Below are 19,368 nucleotides of genomic sequence, written 5' to 3' on the forward strand. Positions count from 1 at the left end.
AAGATTACGTGGGTGATGGTTGTAATCGTGCCGATCTCTGGTGGCCAGCCGGAAGCACCGTTGGTGATCGTGTGTGTTCCAGGAGTGATCAATGAAGGAACAGATGATTACTGATGAGCAGTGCACTCGGGTGGGAAACAGATGAAACGTGGACCTCACGTAGCCCAGCAGCTAGACGTGCAGTAAATCATCCTTAATGACCACGAGCCCGGTACAGAACATGTGTGCCTTAGGGACACAAATCAGGATCTCCAGCATCTCCAGCCTTTTCCAGAATCTCATTTAGTTGCCTGTGAAACCTTCACCCCAGAGCCTCCTTCCCCTGGGCCCCTACGAGGTCTTCCGGAAGCTAATCAGGTCCTGAGCTGTAAACACGAAGCTGTGTTCCTCGTGTGCTGTGACGGTGTTACAGTGTGAGCCAGCACTGTGCAGTTACTCCCCGGCTTGGTGGGGAAGTACTGACCAGGAAGGTCTCTGGGGTGACTCCAGCCAGACGCAGCAGCGAGAGCTCCTGTGTGTAACGCTTCTGGGGGGCGGGGACGGGTAAGTCCTTCCTCGGGAAGAGAAAGGAGTCTGAAAGCACCAGGACTGCGGAAGGAGCCTGGCAGACAGACTGTCTGGTCAGGTTCCCCGGGGGCCTGGGGTCCAGACGGAGGAGGAGCTCTGGGCGGAGGCCCACAGAGTCGTCCTGGGAATCCAGCCCGGGCCTCTTTGTTTGCAGATGGGAAGGGTGCGGCCCGGTCCGATTTTCTTGTCTGACTCTGCACCTGGGTCCTGCCGGAATGCTGATTCTGGGTGCACTGGAGAGGGCAGCCCCGGAGGTCACTGATGTGAAGGGGCAGGGCTGGAAATGCGCCCCCACGGGGTCTAGGACCCGATTTCGAAGGTTTTGCTGATACTCATCCATTTGTGCACTGGATTTTCCATGTGCCGTGACTGGTGGTAGGCCGCAAGGATACGACAGTGAACCCGGCGTGTAGTTTCTTACGGTTTTGTGAGGGAGACCGGCAGCTCAAAATGATCACCCGTTGTCAGTGCTACAGAGGAGGAGGACCAGTGCTGCAGAGCAGAGGCAGGGGCCTCATCTCGTCCAGGGACTCCGGGTGGCTGCCCGGAGGAAGGGCGTTTTGAGCGGAATCCTGAAGGAGGAGCAGGGATGAGCCAGGATGCAAGGGAGTAGGAAGCCTCCTAGACGGAGGGCCCAGTGTGCAACCAGGGCCCCATGTGGGCAGGCAGTCGTGTGCAGTGAAGCTGGTGGGCGGTCGGGCAGGTCACGTGGGGCCTGGTGGGACTCGGGCTGTTCCATGGAGAGCTGTGGGGAGCCATCAGAGACTCCTACAGCCCGGGGTTAGTGTGCCTGTGTGTGTGAGTGTGTGGGTACGGGGGGGGTGTGTGGGGGGGGTGCGTGTGTGTGTGTGGTGTGTATATGTGTGAGCGTGCGTGCGTGTGCGTGTACGCACCTGCACGGTCTCTGCCCCGAGCACCGGTCTGACCTGTTCTCTCTCTGTCTGCTCAGGAGCAGCTGTATAAGATGCAGCACTGGCAGCCCGTGTACCCCCCACCTTCCCACCCACAGCGCACTTTCTACCCCCACCACCCCCAAATGCTGGGCTTCGATCCCAGGTGGATGATGATGCCTTCCTACATGGACCCACGGATCCCGCCCACTCGGGCCCCAGTGGATTTCTACCCGTCCGCCCTCCATCCCTCGGGTAAGCGAGCCCCAGTGGGCCACCCCAGTGGCGTCCAGGATGGTGTGGTGTTCGGGGTGTTGCTTCGGGATCCAGTCTGGCCGCTCCTGTAACGCACGTGACCAGTCTGAGTTTTAACTTAGTTGTTTGCACCATGAGGGCGTGGATGGTACCAGTCGCAAAGAATTACTGGGCAGAGTCTTTCTGATGATGCATTATATGTTGTTTTAACTAGTTCCGATGTCCCTGCAATGCCTTTTTGTTCCTCTTTCCTTTTTTTTCCCCTTGTTTCTTTCTTTTTTTTCTTACTGAAGGATATCTCTCTTTCCATTCTCAATGTTTTTTTGTGACTTCTCTCTTTTTTTCCTTGATTTCTCCTCCCCACTTTTAAAATGCCATTTTTAAGTATTGTACTCTTTTGTAATTGCGCTGAATACTTAGCCCAGTAATTTCTGATTTTTAGATGTAAGTATTTAAGTATTACTTTAGCTGTAAATTGCTATGAACAGGAGTTTTAAGATACAGCATTTTTGTTACTGTACGGTTTTCAGTGCTCGTCAGATTTTGATTTGTTACCTTTCTTTGGTTGATGGTTTTTAATAGTATGGCATAAATTTTCCAAATACAGAGTTTTAAGAATATCCGGATGGTGTTAATTTCTAACGTGGCTGCTTTGTGGTCAGATACCATTGTCTGTATGATCTAGAACAGGGGTCAGGAAGCTTTTCTATAAATGCCAGATAATAAATATTTTGGGCTTTGAACAGCTACTCCATTTTGCTGTTGTAGAACAAAAATGACCAAAGACGATAGTGATTGAACGAGTGTGTCGCTTTCCAGTAAAACTTTATTTTTAAAAACAGGTGGCGGGTCGGGTTTCACTCAAGGGCATTCGTATGCCGGCTAGCTCCCGATCGAGATTGCTTGGCGTTTTGTTGAGATTTTTTTTTTGTAGGCTATTACATACTCTTTATTTAACATTCTGTGTTTTCTTGAAAAGAATATTCTCCAATTGGATGTGGTCCATTCCATCGAACTTGCTGGCTGTGCTGTGCGAGTTTCTCTCACATCCATCACGATTTGTTACCCCCCCCCCCCCCCCCCCATCACTTACTAAGAGGTGCGTGAGAATCTCCCACTGTGACTGTAGGTGTGTTGAATCCCTAAGCCTGTCGGGCTTCGCTCTGTCTGGAAGCAGACGGGTTTGGACTGATGTATCTCGTTCTCCTTATCCTCACACAGCACTGTCCTCCTTAACTGTGCTGTCCACCTCTCCCGTCCACTGTGTCTGATACTGATGTCATCATTCCAGATTTCTTTTGATGAAGATTCATTTGGTATCTTTTTACCATCCGCCTCCCTGAGCCCTTTTTTGCAGGGGGCGTTTGTAGGTACAAGATGCGTATGGTTTTACCCACCCTGAAAATCTGTGACTGCAGTCGCCAAAGTGCCTCTCTTTGGATTTGGGGCGATTATGATATTCGGATTTTCTGCTGTCCTACTTTATGCTTTCTGTTGATCCCGCCTTTCTTACTTTTCTTCTTCCTTTCTTTGGATCAAGTTTTCCTATGCTTCGGGTTGTTTTACTTCTGCGTGCTGTTTGTACTGTGTTAGTGGTTACGGGACGTTCTGAGACGTGCCTGTGACTGGCATAGGCTGATGGGCGTTCTCACCCTTCAGCCGAGCTGGTTAGCTCATCAGTCTGCCTTCTGATTTCTCCCTCGAGTTTTAGTTCTTGTTTTTATGCCACCAAATCGGGCATTGTTTCTGTTGCTTCCTGCAGTCTGCTTCTGCGGACTCGCCTGTCCCTTCGCTGTTCCTTCCCGTGTGTTCCATCTGGGTGCGATACGCTTCTTTGTGAAGTACATTCTGTCGAGTTCTTCAGGAAGTTTTTCTGGCAGTAGGTTTTCTTGGCCTGAAAAAGTCTTTATGACACCCTTTCTCTAGCTGGGTGTAGAATTCTGGGTTGGCACGTCTCTTTTTCAGGACCAGGAAGGTAGTAGTCCATTTTCTTCTGGTTCTGTGGCTGCTCAGAGTGATTCGTTTCTGTGGAACCCACTCTGTGTTCTTTCTGGCTTCTTTACAATCTCCTCTTTCCTCTGTGGTTTCGTCTCCCCGTGTTGTGTCCATTTTCTCTCTGCTTGTGTTCAATTTCTCTCTCTCTCTCTCTCTCTCTTTTTAATTTATTGCCCAGTGAGTTTTTTCAGTGACTATATTTTTTATTATTGGAATTTCTTTTGTCAATTCTAGTGTGTGTGTGTGTGTGTTTGTGTGTGTGTCATGTTTTTCTTAAGGTTTTAATTCCTTTTTTATGCTTTTAATAACTTAAAACCTGATTTCTAGTATTTATTATTCTGTTATCTGAAGTTCTCAGGCAGGTAACCCTGTGGGCTTACTGTGGGCTAGTGGTGGGCAGCTTCCCACACATGCTGGGAATTTTGGGTTGTGAGCTCATTTTCAACAGAGCTGTATTTGTTGTGGGGATCCGGTACGGCTCGAGGGGAGAGTCTGTCCCTCCAGTTATGTTTTCTCTTGCCTTCCTAGAACCCCTTGCTATTCTAACTTGGGAAAATTCTGGACCACTCTTGGGGAATGCATCTAAACCCTCCTCCCCACAACCTGCATGAAAGCCAGCACAGTTATACATTCCTAGCAGCAAACTATTTTTCCCTAACCGGCCCAGGCCAGGACACAAACTTAAGTTGTTGCCCTGTACTAAAGAGCGTGTGTGTGTGTGTGTGTTTTAATATTTTTATTCGTTTATTTTGAGAGAGAGCGAGCCACCCATGTGAACAGGGAAGGGGCGGGGAGAGAGAAAGAATCTCAAGCAGGCTCCACACTGCCAGTGCAGAGCCTGATGTGGGGCTTGAACTCACGAACTGTGAGATCATGTCCTGAGCCAAAATCATGAGTCAGGCACTCAATCGACTGAGCCACCCGGGTGCCCCAAAAGAGCATAGATTTTTAAATCTGCCTTTGAATTGAGGGCCTCTGTCTTGAGCAGCTTCTCCTTGTGCAGAAAGCTCCATACCCTGTGCTGCCGGGGGTCAGAGTCCAAGCCCATGGTTACTAGGACTGACAGGTGTATTCCCCTGCTCCCCTCCAGGAAGCACCGGCTTGTGGCGCTGGCCGGTGGCTGTGGTTTCAACTCCCTGGAGATTTCCCAATTGCTTGGGAACACAGCTCTGCAAGTGATATGTGTGATGACCTATTCTGCCCCGCGCGTTTGTGGTAGCAGGGTTTTCCAGGTAATAAGAGCTGTGAAAAGAAGCCAGTGTGCCTCATAATGAGTACTTAATGAGTGGTGTATAATTTCAGGGTTCCAGAGAGGGTCCCCACCGGCTGACTCACACTAACTTTATGTTGGAGTCACGTATCAGTGGCATTTGAAGAGGGCGCTCTAGAGCTAAAAGAAAGCTTTAACGCACCGGCCTAACGCAGAGCTGTTTTCTGGCCAGATTATCTCTGTGTAAAAGCCACACAAAATGTGTGTATGCTAATAAGCTCTGTGAAGAAAGTATCTGAAAAATCAGATCTTTTTCTGTCCACAGACTTAGGCCTGATGAGACGTTTAATTTCTGCACCACCTCCCTCCTCACTCTCCCCAGGTTGATGGACGTGGACAGATAGGCCACGGTGGCAGGGAGGGGGGTGGTGGCACACTTTCCCCTGGTAGCTTATGTCTGGAGGGACCGAGGTGTCCTCTGTGTCTTAATCACCTCAGGCCCGTTAAACAGTTTATTGTCATCTGTGCACCACCATTCACCGTATAAAAACGTGGAGTGTGGCAGTCAGTCCTAGGGCTAGAGATAAAAGGAACTGGGGCACCTGGCTGGCTTGTTCAGGAGAGCATCTGACTCTAAATGGTCTAAGGGTTGTGGGTTTGAGCCCCATGTTGGGTGTAGAGATTACTTAAAAATAAAATCTTTTTAAAAATAAATGAATAAAGGAACCGATGGGGGCACCTGGGTGGCTCAGTCGGTTAAGCGTCCGACTTCGGCTGAGGTCACGATCTCATAGTTAGTGAGTTCAAGCCCCGTGTCGGGCTCTGTGCTGACGGCTCAGAGCCTGGAGCCTGCTTCGGATTCTGTGTCTCCCCCTCTCTGTACCCCTCCCCTGCTTGTGCACTCTCTTTCTTTGTCTCTCTCTTTCTCTGAAATATAAGTAAACATTAAAAAAAAAAAAACAAAGCTGACACCAGAATCCCTTCCTAAGGCTTGCTGCTCGGGGTTTGAAGCCTGCAGACGGCAGCTCTTGGTCCGTGTGCCTCTTGGCCACACGGCTGGTCTTCCTCGCGCCTGGGCAGGAGACCTCAGCGTCCCTGCTCACACACAGACCCTCGTGGCCGACGGGTTGACCTCTCTAGCCTTTTGCTGACATGATGGGCTCTCTAGTTAGATATTTCCAGTTTCCATTTGCCAGTTTGAGGCACTCTTCAGCATGGGGTCCTGAACCTGGAGCTCAGGTTGGACTTCACAGGTCTTAGAATGGATCCGTAGACCCCTCCCGTCGCGTGCTCGTGCGCCTTCAGAGGTTCCGTGTTGAGAGAACACGGAGGGCTCGGCGATGGCGAGCAGGTGGGGTGCTGTGTCCGCCTGATAGGGTAACTGGTAACTACGGTCTCCCTCGGGCCTTGGGTTGCCCCCGAGGTCGGAGTGCGGCTCTCTGCGCTGGCTGATGCAGGGTGATTCTTTGCCTGTGCCTCCTTCAGGACTGATGAAACCCATGATGCCCCAAGACTCCCTCGGGGGGACTGGCTGTCGCTCTGAGGACCAGAACTGCGTGCCCCCGCTGCAAGAAAGGAAAGTGGCCGCCCTCGATCCGGCCCCCGTGTGGAGCCCAGAGGGCTACATGGCGTTGCAGAGCAAAGGCTACTCGCTTCCGCAGCCGAAATCAAACGACGCTTTGGCCGTGGACATGCATGTCAGGTGAGCTGGAACTCCGCCCTCCTGGCCTGCGAGTGAAGGCAGGATGTCCAAATCCTGCTCGTGCGGGGCTCCGGGAGGGGGCGCTGTCCCCACAGGCAGTGTCTTCCGTGGACGGGGAGTACGAGGAGGTTTGCTGGAACGCCTTTGTGTGAGAGGCGCTCACCTGCCGGCGGGGCTGACGGCCGAGGAGAGGTCCTGGGTCAGAGGCAGATCTGCTGAACCTTGGGTCAGGGCGAGGGGTGGGGTCTGGCGGGGCCACGTGCCCGGGTCGTGGCTCCTTCCTGTCCAAGTGGAGCAAGCTGGCCCTGCTGGCCCAGGGCCCCAGACTCTCCGTGGACTCCCAGGCTCCAGCTTGTCGCTTGAACCAGAGGATCCCCAGCTGCTACGCCTCCAGGTGGCACGCTGAGTCCACCAGCAGCCCCCGCATTCTTCACTCTGGACTCCAGGGGCCGCCGACCAATCCATGGCCCAGCAGCTCTGAGACGTGTTTAAAGCTAGAGCAAATGTTGGTGCTTGTGTTTTTTTTCTTTTTCATTTTCTTTTTAAAAAAGATTTTTTTTTTCTTTTTAAAACTAAGCTCTGTGTTCAGCATGGAAACCAGGAACCAAGCTCCAATCACATTGACTGATTTTTCTGGTTCCTTTTCAGGAATGAAAGCTCTTACTCTGCCCCCCACGGAAGGTCAGGGGGTGTAGGTGCCCAGCGCGATCTCCTTGAGGAGAGAGGGGAGGAGTTCTTGAGTGCTTTTGACAAGAAGGCCCCAGCAGACTTTGACAGCTGTGTCTCTTCTCAAAGAATAGGCCAGGAGCTTTTGTTTCCACCCCAAGAAAATGTTCAGGAAGCGGGTGCTCCTGGGGGTCACAGCCCAGACCTCAGGTGTTCCCCACTGGAGCCCGACTTTGCCCCAGCGGAGAAAAAGCCAGAGTATAGCAGTTGGGACGTTAGCCACCCGCCAGAGTCCACGGACACGGCCAGCGGCATCGAGAAGGGGACACCCCGGGAGGAGCCACCCTTTAACGTCTCCTCCTGGGAGAAGGACGGGAGCCCCAACAAACAGCCGTCCCTGGAGCCCGAGTGGACTGCCGAGCCCCGGGGCCCCGGCAGCCAGCACCAGGAGCAGACCAGCAGGACGCGGAGGTCGGGACCCATCAAGAAGCCCGTCCTGAAAGCCCTCAAGGTGGAGGACAAGGAGAAGGAACTGGAGAAGATTAAGCAGGAGCTGGGGGAGGAGAGCGCCCGCGTGGCCAAGGAGAAGGGGCCGGCTCGCAAGGCGGAGAAGGACGAGGATGAAGAGAACGACCCCGCGCTGGCCAACTCCTCCCCCTCCCCCTTGGAGGACCAGGGCCCTGCCCGTGCTAGTGTGGGCCGCGAGGCCAGCAGGTGTGACGAGGACGAGAAGCCGGCCAGGGCCTGGGAGGGCAGACCCCCCCGGGAGTCCAGTGACACGCCCGCGACAAAGAGGAACAATTGGATCTTTATCGACGAGGAGCAAGCTTTCGGGGGCCGAGGGCAGGCCCGGGGCCGCGGCCGTGGCTTCCGAGAGTTCACCTTCCGAGGGCGGCCGGCGGGCGGTGGCCCAGGCCTCTGCGGTGGGGGGGTGCTCGGGGCGCGGGGCGTCTACGGCGGCGGCCAGAGGAGTGGCCGCGGCCGGGGGCTGCGGGACTTTGGCCAGCCGGAGGACTTCCCCAGGGCCAAGCCGCGACGGCGCATCGCCAGCGAGACGCACAGCGAGGGCTCTGAGTACGAAGAGCTTCCCAAGCGGCGGCGGCAGCGAGGCTCGGAGAACGGGAGCGAGGGCTCGCTCCTGGAGCGGGAGGGCAGCACCCTGAGGAGGGGCGACTTCAGGGACTCCTGGCGCTCCACCAAGGCATGCTCCGAGGACCACGGCGGCCCGGAGGCCAAGAGCCGAGGCCCTCGCGCCTTCGGCCGGGCGCTCCCTCCCCGGCTGAGCAGCTGCGGCTACGGCCGGAGAACCTTTGTGTCCAAAGAGGCCGCCCACTGGCAGAGCAAGGGCCCGGGAGCCTCCTGGCAGGAGTACAGCTCCCCAGACACGTGCGGGTCCCGGCGACCCGCAGACAGAGACTGTGTCCCTGACGCCTACAGACATTCTGACTCGCTTGGCGCCAGGGCCTTCGAGGACGGCCGCCTGGAGGACAAGAGGCCCTTCTTCCCCGATGACCACGCGGCCGACTCGGAAGGCGCCGAGAACCGGCCCTTCCGGAGAAGGCGCCCCCCGCGTCAGGACAAGCCCCCTCGCTTCCGGCGCCTCCGGCAGGAGCGGGAGTCCCTGGGCCTGTGGGGGCCGGAGGAGGAGCCGCACCTCTTGGCGGGGCCGTGGCCGGGCCGGCCCAAGCTCTGCCCCGGGGACAAGAGCGGGTCCCCCGAGCTCTCGTACCAGAACTCGTCCGATCACGCCAACGAGGAGTGGGAGACGGCTTCCGAGAGCAGTGACTTCAGCGAGCGGCGGGAGCGGCGCGAGGGCCCGGGGGCCGAGCCCGACCCGCAGGCGGACGGCAGCCTGCCCGGGGCCGCCGCGGGTGAGAAGAAGGAGCTGGCCAAGAGGAGCTTCTCCAGCCAGAGGCCCCTGGCCGACAGGCAGAGCCGAAAGCTGGAGCCGGGGGGGTTTGGGGACAAGTCCATTAGGCCAGGTGGTGGTGACGCCTCTCCCCGTTATGACAGCCAACAGAACGGGACGCCTTTGAAAGCCAAAAGGTAAAACGCAGACCGAACCCCAGGCTCTTCTCTGTTGCTGTTCTGTTACCAAGCCTGTCGTTGTAAGCAGCACCCATGCATGCATGCCCTGCCGTGTGTCCGGCGCCCCGACTCCGTCCCTCTGTCGTCCTCCAGGAGGGCCGCTGCCCACCCGGGCCGTTGTGTGTGGGCGTCTCCATCACTCGCTCTCACACTGCTTGTCTGCCTCTCTCGTGGCATGTTGTTGTCGTTGTTGTTGTTGTGGCTTGAAAACCGAAACCCAGAGCCCCAGCCCGTTGGTCCTCGAGCGGTGGCTGCCCCGGCACCCGTCAGGAGAGCTCAGCCTCCATAAGTACCCTTTGCCGCCCCGCCGAGGGGGACGCTTCCTGTGCACGGTGCCGGTCCCCCAGATTCCTCTGCCCCTGGACTGCTCTCCCCGCCGCGTCCTGCTGGGCCATCTAGCCTCCTGGTCCTGTAGGGACAGCTCTTCCCAGGTGGCTCTGCCTCTTGGCGGTGAGGAGATGCGGCTCCGTTTCAGGGATTGACCACCTCCTGGTGGGAAGAGCCAGGCAGTGGCAAAAGCAGGTGAGCTGCCTGAGGCCCTGTGAGCGTCTCTCAGGGGATCTGGAGGCTTCCAGGTGGCTCAGGTTTGTGTGGCTCATTGCCTGCAGGCTGCCTGGAATCCGGGAGAGGGGAGAGCCCGTGCAGAGACTCACTCGTGCAGCCTGTTTTTCTGATCCATGCCTCCGCCTGAGGAAGGCCACTTCCTACCTCCCAGTCTCCTGAGAATCCAGGGCCAGAAACCTGGGGGCCAGAAACCTGGATTGGAATCCACTCAGCCCCAAAGAAGGAGCCCTAGGGGAACGCTGAGCTTTCCAGGTGTTGGGCTGGCCTAGCTTTCCAGGCCCCAGCTGCTGACACGGGGCTTTGCTTCTGACTTCTGCTGAGAGCCTTGTTGTGCGGCCTGGCCCGGCTCCTTGACTCCCTGGTCAGTCTCCCGTGTCAGGAGCGGTAAGGGCTGTGGCCCTGCTCTGGGCGGTCCCCTTCGTTCTCTCCTGTCTGCAGCCCTGCTGAGTTTGGCACGCAGTGGGAAAGAACCGAGGCGCTGAGCCCTGGAAGGGGTCAGAGAAGAGCAGTTGTCCCCGTGAGCCGGCAGAGCCACCGCAGCAGTGTGGCCGTAGGAGGGCTGCCGCCGGGGAGCAGCTTCGACTGCGCAGAGGGGGCGCGCTGTAGGTCGGGGCCCTGTGTCCACGTGCGTGCCGTGTGCACATGCTGATCGTCCCTTTCTGTCCTTCCCCAGCCTCTGGCCGCTTCCGAGCTAACACGGTTCCTCCTTCTTCCTAGGTCCCCGGATGAGGCCTTGCCCGCGGGTCTCGGTTGCAGCAGTGGGAGCAGCCACTACGTGCTGGAGCGGGTGGCCCACGGTGCCTCTGACATCCCCGAGGCCTCCTGTGAGACGGCGGAGGAGGCGGCCAAGCTGGTTGCTCAGAGGGCGGGCGAACAGGGAGAGACCATGAAACAGTTTGACCTGAACTATGGAAGTGAGTCTGTCCCCTCACATCTTCAGGCCCCTCAAAACCGAGGGCCACGGTGGCTTTCGAGGGTCGCTGGGTTTGCCCATCTGTTCTCTGGACATCGTGGCCTCTGGGCAGGTGGTGGGCCAAGTTCCGGGGCGACGCTGGTGAGCCGAACGGATATGGTTCCTGCCCTCCTGCTGCTCACAGCCTTGCCACCCCCCGTAGCAGCCCCGGTGCCCCAGTTTTACAGAGGGGGACCCCGAGGCCTAGCGAGGTTGTGTGGTGTGTCCAGGGTCACGCGGCTGGCTGGTACCAGAGCAGAGACTTTGGTCACCAGCGTCTTTTCTTAAACTGTAGTGTTACTGGCGTCTGCGGTGTGAGACGACCATGTGCCGAGGAGATCTGGGCAGGGGGGAGAAGGGACCCTTTCAGGATTTCCATAGACTCCATGTACAGTCTGCTCCTTGGAGGCATCAGGCCTGGTGCCGCCCGACCTTCGGAGCTGAGCTGTCCTTAGATATGAGAAACCGGTAGGGTTGGGTTATTCTTTCTTCCGATGAATGGAGACACTGTCCCTTCTTGTGAAATCTGGGTTCAGATTCCATCATTGAAAACTGCGGATCCAGCCCTGGGGAGGAGAGTGAGGTGGGCCCCATGGCGGGCGAAGGCTTCATTGAGGTCCTGACCAAGAAGCAGCGCCGTCTGCTGGAAGAAGAGAGGAGGAAGAAGGAGCAGGCCGTGCAGGTAGGGGGTGTGGGGTGGAGGGCAGGCCGGCACAGAGAAACCCAGAGCGAGGAGAGAGAGTTCTGAATCAGGCCCAAGCTAGAAGAGGGGAAGGCGGGCACAGCAGCGTGCTTGTGCCCCCGACATCCACCAACCCTGTTGTCGTGTGGGAGTAGGTGATGTTAGCCCAGTGCTTGGAGAAGGTGACTCATCCCAGGTGACAGCAGGGCGCAGACCTCCCTCAGGCCCCCCAGACCCCCCTCCTCCCACCACTCCAGCCTGTGTGGGATGAGATTCGTCACCCAGGGCGTCTCGAGGGCCGGGGACCCTGTATTTGAACTGCAGTCAGGCATGGACCCTGCACCCTTGGCCTCTGCAGCCTGCGTGCACCGGCCTGTCGCCCTTCCCGGGGATGGTGTGGTTGGCCTTGCCATTCACCCGTGGCCGAGGCCTTGAGATGCCAGCGTTCCTGCACCCCTGGGGCAGTTTCCCGTGGTGTGGTTCTGGCGGGGAGAACTCGTGCTTCACGCCTCACGTCTGGGCCGGACAGCGTCACCTCTTTTCTCCTTAGGTGCCTGTCAAGGGTCGAGGTCTTTCCTCCCGTATTCCTCCTCGGTTCGCTAAAAAGCAGAACAACTTGTGCCTGGAGCAGGGTGATGTGACCGTGCCTGGCAGCAGCCTGGGCACGGAGATCTGGGAGAGCAGCGGCCAGGGTAAGAGTTGGGTGCTTGGGCTCAGCTGCTTGGTCCACGGCTGTCCCCAGGGCAGGGGGTCTCTTCTGTGGGAGTGTCCTGCTTTGGGGCTGTGCATGCCTGTGGGGTTTGCCTGTCTCCTGCCTCCTCTCCGGAGCCACGGTGTCAGATACCGTCTCGGCACCACCGGCAGCCCCTGAACAGCTGGAAACTCCCCCGCCTGCGATTTGGGGCAAGAGCACACCATTCCTTGCGTCCACTGATCTGGACAAGGGAGGCCCCGTCCCTGCCCGGCTCCGGTCACGGGGGGAGTTGGCTCGACTCCTTTGCCCCTGTCAGGCACCCAAGAAACTCAGCTTGTGGAGGAGCACCAGGTGACCACCAGGGAGGAGGAGCGGGTCCGAAGCTTTCCTGTCTGTGCCGCGTGCCGGCCCTGACGCCGGGCGCTCCTGGCCGCTCCTCCTCATGCTCTCCTGAGCCAGACAGGCTTGAGACCAAAGTGAGGAGACCTCACTTTTTGGAAAATTTATTTTCCTGAACTTAAAAAAAAAAAAAAAAAAAAAAATTCAAACCCAATGCCCTTTTTTTTTTTTTGGTAACTCTTCGTTTTAAAATACAAAAGCAATTTTTTTTTTTTTTAGCGTTTGTTTTTGAGGGAGGGCACGAGTCAGAGGGGGGCAGAGAGGGGGGGCAGAGGACCAGAAGCAGGCTCTGCGTTGACAGCGTGAGCCGGACGTGGGGCTTGAACTCACGAGCTGTGAGATCATGACCTGCGCCGAAGTCGGACGCCCGACCGACCGAGCCACCCAGGTGTTCCTGAGATACAAAACCATGTTAATCGAGCAGATTCTTCATTAATGCCTGCTTGAGGCAGAGCCCTGGAGAGTACACAGGTGAAGAAAAGCATGATGCTTCACAGGGGAGCCTAGAGAAATTATCCATTTCCGGTGTGTTAAACAAAGTAGCCGAGGACCCTGGAGTGCAGTGACGTGACCCCAGAGCCACATGACAGACACTCAAAATTCTGGGTCCTAGGTGTTGATTCTTTGAATCTTCCCTCCTGGCCTGTCACGTTCCGGGCTAAAACCTAGGTTCCAACACGTTACAAATAACACTGGACGACGTTCAAGTCTGATTCAAAGTATGATCTTCTCTTCATAAAATATGGCTGTGAGTTGATTTGGTAGCACACGTGAGCAGGGTATCACACTCCGAATGTCCTCAGATAACCTCCCAGGTTGTCGCTCGGAGCAGGCTGGACGCCAGCCCCTGCCCTCGGGCCTTTACCGCCAGGACCCGCCTCACCGGCCGCTCAGCCCGGGGGCGCGCGCACGGCTTCAGAGGGTCCCTGGCTCTGAAAATAGCACGTCGGGTTTGCGTACATACGCAGGCTCTGCGGCTCTGGTGGGAGTCCTGGAGTGGTCCTCGAGCTAACAGAGGTTGAGTAGTACCAGCCTAGATCCTCGAGAGACTCTGTGAAGCTGCCAGGCTCGTAGAAGTGAACAGTCGGCTTAAGATTAAGACCACGTCAGTACACGGAGTAGCGGTACAGCTTTCTCACGGACGTGAACGAGAAGTTGCTGGCGTGCCTTCCAGAGCAAGTAGCGGATGAAGTAAAGGGAAGCACGCTTCTTGGAGTGTGAGGATGTTGGGAAGTCGGGTGAAGCTACCAGAGCAGCTCCAGTGCCCTGCATGGGGCAGGAGAGCTGGGAGGGGCTGCGCCAGCCAGGCGGTTCCCCTGCGCGGCCCTGACTCTCTGTCTTGCGCCCTCGGGCAGCCCTCCCCGTCCAGGCCCCGGCCAGCGACTCCTGGACTAAAGCCGCAACTGCCTTCAACAGCGCCGAGCCTGGCTCCGCCGAGGTGAGTGACCACTGAGCCGCCCGCGGGCAGCGCGCGAGCCCGCCGCCCCCACGGCCGGCTCGTCCTGGGCCTCGTGCACCCTTGCCCAGCCCAGCTCTTCCTCGCCGAGCCGATGAGCCCGGCCCAGAGCCTGATTCCACCGGCCCTGGCTTGGCGCTGGTCTTTGTTCCTGACTTCTGGGGAGGGTGGGCGACCGGGCCCGTGGTGGCAGTCAGGCCCTGTCTGACCTGGCCACAAGGGAATGACCTTGGCGGCCCCATCCCTGGCGCCCATTGCATATCGTGGTTTTTTTGATCGCGTCTTCAGTTGCTGGGTACTGTTGGCGGGTCAGGGCCCGAGTCAGGACGGGGCTAAAGAGGACAGGCTTACGGGGGTGTGTCTCAGCCACGCACTTGGTCCCACTTCCTGGGCAGTCCCGTGTTGGAGTTTGGGGGTCAGGGTTCTCACCCGTTTTGTGCCTCGCACAGCAGGGTTTTAAGAGCAGCCAGGGGGATAGCGGTGTTGACCTGAGCGCCGAGTCTCGGGAGTCGTCTGCAACATCCTCCCAGCGCAGCTCCCCGTATGGCACTCTGAAGCCGGAGGACATGAACGGGCCTGGCCTGGAGCCCAAGGCTGACGGCCACAAGGAGCAGGCCCAGAAGCAGCCCGAGCCAAAGGTCAGCTGGAAGTCCCTCCACGGAGGCCTGGGCCGGGGCAGGGGACTGCCGTCCCTGGTCTTCTCCCCTCTTCCTGGTGCTCAGAAGCTGGGGACTGGGGTCCTTCCAGCCCGTGTTTCTCAGCATCTCTGGTTTTCTATCAAGGACTCGGATCAAGGCTCAGGACAGAGCAAGGAGCACAGACCGGGACCCATTGGCAATGAGCGCTCTCTGAAAAACAGGAAGGGCTCAGAGGGGGCCGAGCGGCTGCAGGGAGCCGTCGTCCCGCCCGTTAACGGGGTGGAGATTCACGTGGACTCTGTGCTGCCGGTGCCGCCCATTGAATTTGGAGTCAATCCAAAAGTGAGGCTTGGATGTGTTTCTTTCCCACCCCCCAACCCCCCTCACAAGTCCCCCGTGGTTTTGAACTTGGAGAGGGAGGGGAGGTGCTGAGACGGGGCCGTCACCTAGAAAGAGCCGGGGGACAGAAGCTGAGCAGGTCTCTGGGGGAGTGTGTCAGCCTGCAGGATGAGGCAGGTGCCACTGAGCTGCCTTCTAGATTATTCTGACACCAGCCAGGTTCTCAGGCTGGGCAGACCAGTGATCTTCACTGTCTCTTTCGGGATTGGCCAGTGGGCACACGCAGGGAGCACGGAGGGAGGGTCACGGGGTGGCGTCCTTTTTTGGGTGCTATCTGGTGGACGCTGCCCACTAGATTTCTTGAGTCTTGGAGACTGGATCGAATTAATGTGTGCCTCTTCTGAAAAGCGGGCAGATGATTTCAGTGAGCTCTTCCTTCTCTTCAGGACTCGGATTTCAGCTTGCCACCTGGCTCTGCCTCTGGGCCCGCAGGGAATCCGGTCGTCAAACTTCAGGATGCCTTGGCCAGTAACGTGAGTGTGTGTTTCCCCCTGTTTCTTGTGCTGGCAGGCCCTGGAGAGAAAGGAGCAAGGCTTCTGGGGGGCTCTGAAGCCAGAGGAGGGGGCCAACACCAGCTTTGGGGTCAGGCCTGGGTGCGCGGCACAACGCGTTCTCTAGCTGGTTACGTGTCCTCGGGCATGTTGTGTAAATGTCCTGTGCCCCGGTTTTGTGACCTTACCACGGGAAAACAGAACTTCTCAGGTCCCGGTTATTTGACGTTCTGTGGTTACGTATGTTTGGTAGTGCTGGGATAAACCAACGTGTTTACTCAGAATCCCTCTGATACGCTGAGGGGCACTGGGCACACATGGGAGGGTCTGTTGGCCACATGTGTGAAGAAACGTTACCAGGGACCTCGTTCAGTTTCTGGTGGGGGGCGGAGACGGGACCTGGGGGTCTCCACGCCAGGCGTCGGCGCCTCTGTGCTGGCAGCCCGTCGTTGTGCCTGGCGCGGCCGCCCCTGCCCGAGTGCTCCGTGGGCTGTGGGTGTGCAGGTGGCTCTCCACAGACTTCTGTTGAGGGAATCGGGGAAGACCACCGACCGGAGCAGATCAGCTTGGGTGTCTGCTCCCGGCAGGTTCACCGTAGGGGTCTTGAGCGCCCGCGGGCAAAACCAAAGGTGCGTTTTGCTCTGCTGTCATGTCGGCCCTGTGCCTGTCGTGTTCCATGGTCTCCTTTCCCCTTCCAGGCTGGGTTAACACAAAGTATTCCCATCCTCCGGCGTGATCATCACATCCAGAGGGCCATCGGCCTCTCCCAAATGTCCTTCCCCACCGCCGACCTCACCCTGAAGGTAACGCCAGGCCGGCGCTAGGCGAAGGCTGCGGGGCGCCTTAGCTTGCCGAGGGCTGGAGCACGCAGCCCCGCCCGCCCGCCCATCCCGGGGCCTCGATCTGTGCCGTCCCCCGCCTTCTTGGAAGTAATTCTTCCCTCCCCTTGCTTTCCAGATGGAGTCCGCACGCAAGGCTTGGGAAAATTCACCCAGTTTGCCAGAGCAGAGCTCCCCGGGAGGCGCGGGCTCGGGAATCCAGCCCCCGTCCTCTGTGGGCGCCTCCAACGGCGTCAGCTACAGCTCGTTCGGCGGAGTTTCCATGCCGCCCATGCCCGTGGCCTCCGTAGCACCCTCTGCTTCTCTTCCAGGTATCTCCTCCCTCACCTGAACCAGCTCAGGGAGGCTCCCTTCGCTGTCAGGAGAAAAGTGGTGCCGGCCCTGAGCGCCTCCCCCTACCCTGACTTGAGTGTGCAAAAGTAGGGGCTTGTTGATGGGCCGGGTGGTCCTGGCCTCCCAGGTGCTACAGACCCCTGGCCCTCCCCTCTACCCCGTGTCCCTTCTGTGGTGTGGGAAGCAGACCAGGGGCAAGCAGAGACAGGGCTTGGAGTCAGAGCCGGGTCACATGCAGGGGCCGTGTCCTCTCCGCCTTCGAGTGGCTCAGCCCTCCGGGCCACGGCCCCTTCCTTCCTCTGTGAGATACACCTGGCTCTCTCTGGGCTGTTAGCTCGTGACACAGAGTCAACCTGCAAAGTGCTTCGTGTCGGCCAAGCCCTCGCAGGTGGCCCACCAGTGGTAGACCGCTGTGTTGGTGCCCCCAAGGGAGAGGGCAGGGGTTTTGAGGGCCCAGCTGCCAGGGTCTCGACGCATTTCCAGTGGACCGTCCTGCTCTCCACCGTGGACTCCGTGCAGGGAGACAGGAGTAGGGGCTGAGACCAGGGCTGCCTGAGCTGCAGTGGAGCCCCTCCCCAGGGTGTGGTTCAGTGGGCCCGGGGTCTGGTGAGCGAGGTCAGTTGTCCATCCCCCCGGGCCCGCGTTCCCCTGGGGGCGAGCAAGTGTGGGGCTGTGGGGCGCAGGGCCAGCAGCAGGGGACCGAGCAGGCTCTGCACACACTCCGTCCCTCCCACTGATTCCCCAGGAGAGTGTGCGTGTGTGGACGTTCAGGAGGGGTGAGGCTTGACCCTGTCCTGTCTGCTCTCGGGTTCTGTTTGCAGGCAGCCACTTGCCACCTCTGTACCTGGACGGCCACGTGTTTGCAGGTCAGCCTCGGCTGGTTCCTCAGACGATACCTCAGCAGCAGAGTTACCAGCAGGTGATGACAGCCGGACAGGTGGCCCCGTGGGGGATGGGGATGCAGCACACGGTGGAATTAACTTCCCTTCTCGACTTGCGTACTGTCTTGTTTCTGTGTCCCCTCACGTGGACCGCCCAGCACCCAGCCCATCCTAGCAGGCAGGAAATGTTTGGTGAATGAACACAGGAGAGGCAGGGAAGAGGAATGGAGCTTGGCACTCTAGACTCCTAGATCCCCTCTGTCAGTTCTTCCTGTGTCCTAGCTGGGGAATTAGCTGAAATGGAATTCTCTTTGGTATCCTTTGGTATCAGGTATCCTTCTGATGAAGAGAAGAAAGGCCTAGACTCCCAGGCATGGATGCGTTAGAAAGAGGTAGTTTTAGAAATGTGCAGGTGTTTGTTTTCGTGCAGGATGGGCATATTTTCTGTGCTGCAAGGGGCAGAGTTCTGGAAGTCTCCCTCCTGAACCTGGTGCGGGGCCTTTGATGGTCTGGCACCCCATGGACCTGTGTGCCTGGATGGTGGGGCCCTTGGGCAGAAGTAGATTTGGGGACAGAGAACAGAGGACTTGGCCTGTCCTGATCTCTTTATGAAACATGTTCTTAAACATTACGTTGTTGAGATTTATGATGTATCGATGTTCACCTAACCGGATCATACTGAATGTAGTTTTCGTGTATGTTTCCCGTTGACAGGTGCATGCTGAAATGCACCTCTGTGGACAGCTGTAGCCAGAATTCGTTCTTGCTGTTGTATAGAACCCAATGTAGGAAATCATGGTTTGGGGTTGATACCCAGGTTTTGCCTTTTCCCCAAGAGCAAGGAAAGCACCGGAAGGCCATGCTCCAGTTTGCATTTGGGGCAGTGTTTGAGCTGCTGCGTGGAGCAGGGGGTGTGGCGGGGGGGCAGACACCCACCCTGGAGGGCACTGTGGTTACCTGCCTGGCTTCCCACCACAGGCTGCCGCTGCCCAGCAGATCCCGATTTCCCTTCACACGTCTCTGCAGGCTCAGGCCCAGCTTGGACTGAGGGGCGGGCTCCCCGTCTCCCAGTCTCAGGAGATCTTCAGCTCCTTACAGCCCTTCAGGTGAGGTGCAGCCAGAAGCTCAGGCCCCCGCGGCCCGTGGATGTGCCCCTCTGGACTGTTTCTGCTCCACAATTCTCTGCTTGGCGGTGGGTCGGGGGCGTGGTGGTCTCGGCACCGCAGGGTCATTATTAACCTGCTGCAGGAGCTGCCGTGGGCTTGATAACATTCGATGGTTGGCCTTGTTTTTCCTTTCCCTGTCATCCTGCCCCTCCTGAGCCCCTCCTCCTCTTCCCATCTCCCACCACCCTCGGTGGGCTCTTCCCACACATCTGAGGTCCTGTGCTTTTGGCATCCACTGGGTTTTCCTGTGCCTTGTACAGCCTGGATGATTTCGCTCGTGTAATCGAGTGATGCTCAGACTGTGGTCTCTAGACCTGCAGCATCAGCACCATCTAGGAGCTTGTCATAAATGCAAATCCTCAGGCTCTGTCCCAGGCCCTTCTGAGTCAGAAACTCTGAGGGGGAGGCCAGCAGTGTGGGTTTTAGCAAGCCCTCTGGGGGATGGTGGGGTGTGCCCTCATTTGAGACCCCCTGGTGTAGTCCTGCACCCGACCCACTATC

At 57.7% G+C, this 19,368-nt stretch overlaps 1 protein-coding gene across 14 annotated transcripts in view; it reads left to right on the forward strand.

The window, feature by feature from the left end:
* Positions 1-19,368, forward strand: part of PRRC2B (proline rich coiled-coil 2B) — an 88,824-nt gene that overhangs the window by 57,774 nt on the left and 11,682 nt on the right. For 8 of the 14 annotated variants that reach the window (XM_042912698.1, XM_042912702.1, XM_042912705.1 and 5 more), the window contains 14 exons: positions 1,517-1,712; positions 6,403-6,619; positions 7,268-9,331; positions 10,655-10,851; positions 11,426-11,571; positions 12,122-12,263; positions 14,020-14,102; positions 14,570-14,758; positions 14,903-15,100; positions 15,544-15,630; positions 16,347-16,451; positions 16,606-16,798; positions 17,642-17,739; positions 18,680-18,807. In XM_042912698.1, the coding sequence (XP_042768632.1) occupies positions 1,517-1,712; positions 6,403-6,619; positions 7,268-9,331; positions 10,655-10,851; positions 11,426-11,571; positions 12,122-12,263; positions 14,020-14,102; positions 14,570-14,758; positions 14,903-15,100; positions 15,544-15,630; positions 16,347-16,451; positions 16,606-16,798; positions 17,642-17,739; positions 18,680-18,807 (4,043 nt within the window). Of the gene's footprint in view, positions 1-1,516; positions 1,713-6,402; positions 6,620-7,267; positions 9,332-10,654; positions 10,852-11,425; positions 11,572-12,121; positions 12,264-14,019; positions 14,103-14,569; positions 14,759-14,902; positions 15,101-15,543; positions 15,631-16,346; positions 16,452-16,605; positions 16,799-17,641; positions 17,740-18,032; positions 18,094-18,679; positions 18,808-19,368 lie in introns of those variants that run through there. The other 6 variants (XM_042912703.1, XM_042912704.1, XM_042912709.1 and 3 more) reach the window with 4 other exon arrangements.

Source organism: Panthera leo, chromosome D4 (assembly GCF_018350215.1).
Source record: "Panthera leo isolate Ple1 chromosome D4, P.leo_Ple1_pat1.1, whole genome shotgun sequence".
Lineage (NCBI taxonomy): Eukaryota > Metazoa > Chordata > Mammalia > Carnivora > Felidae > Panthera > Panthera leo.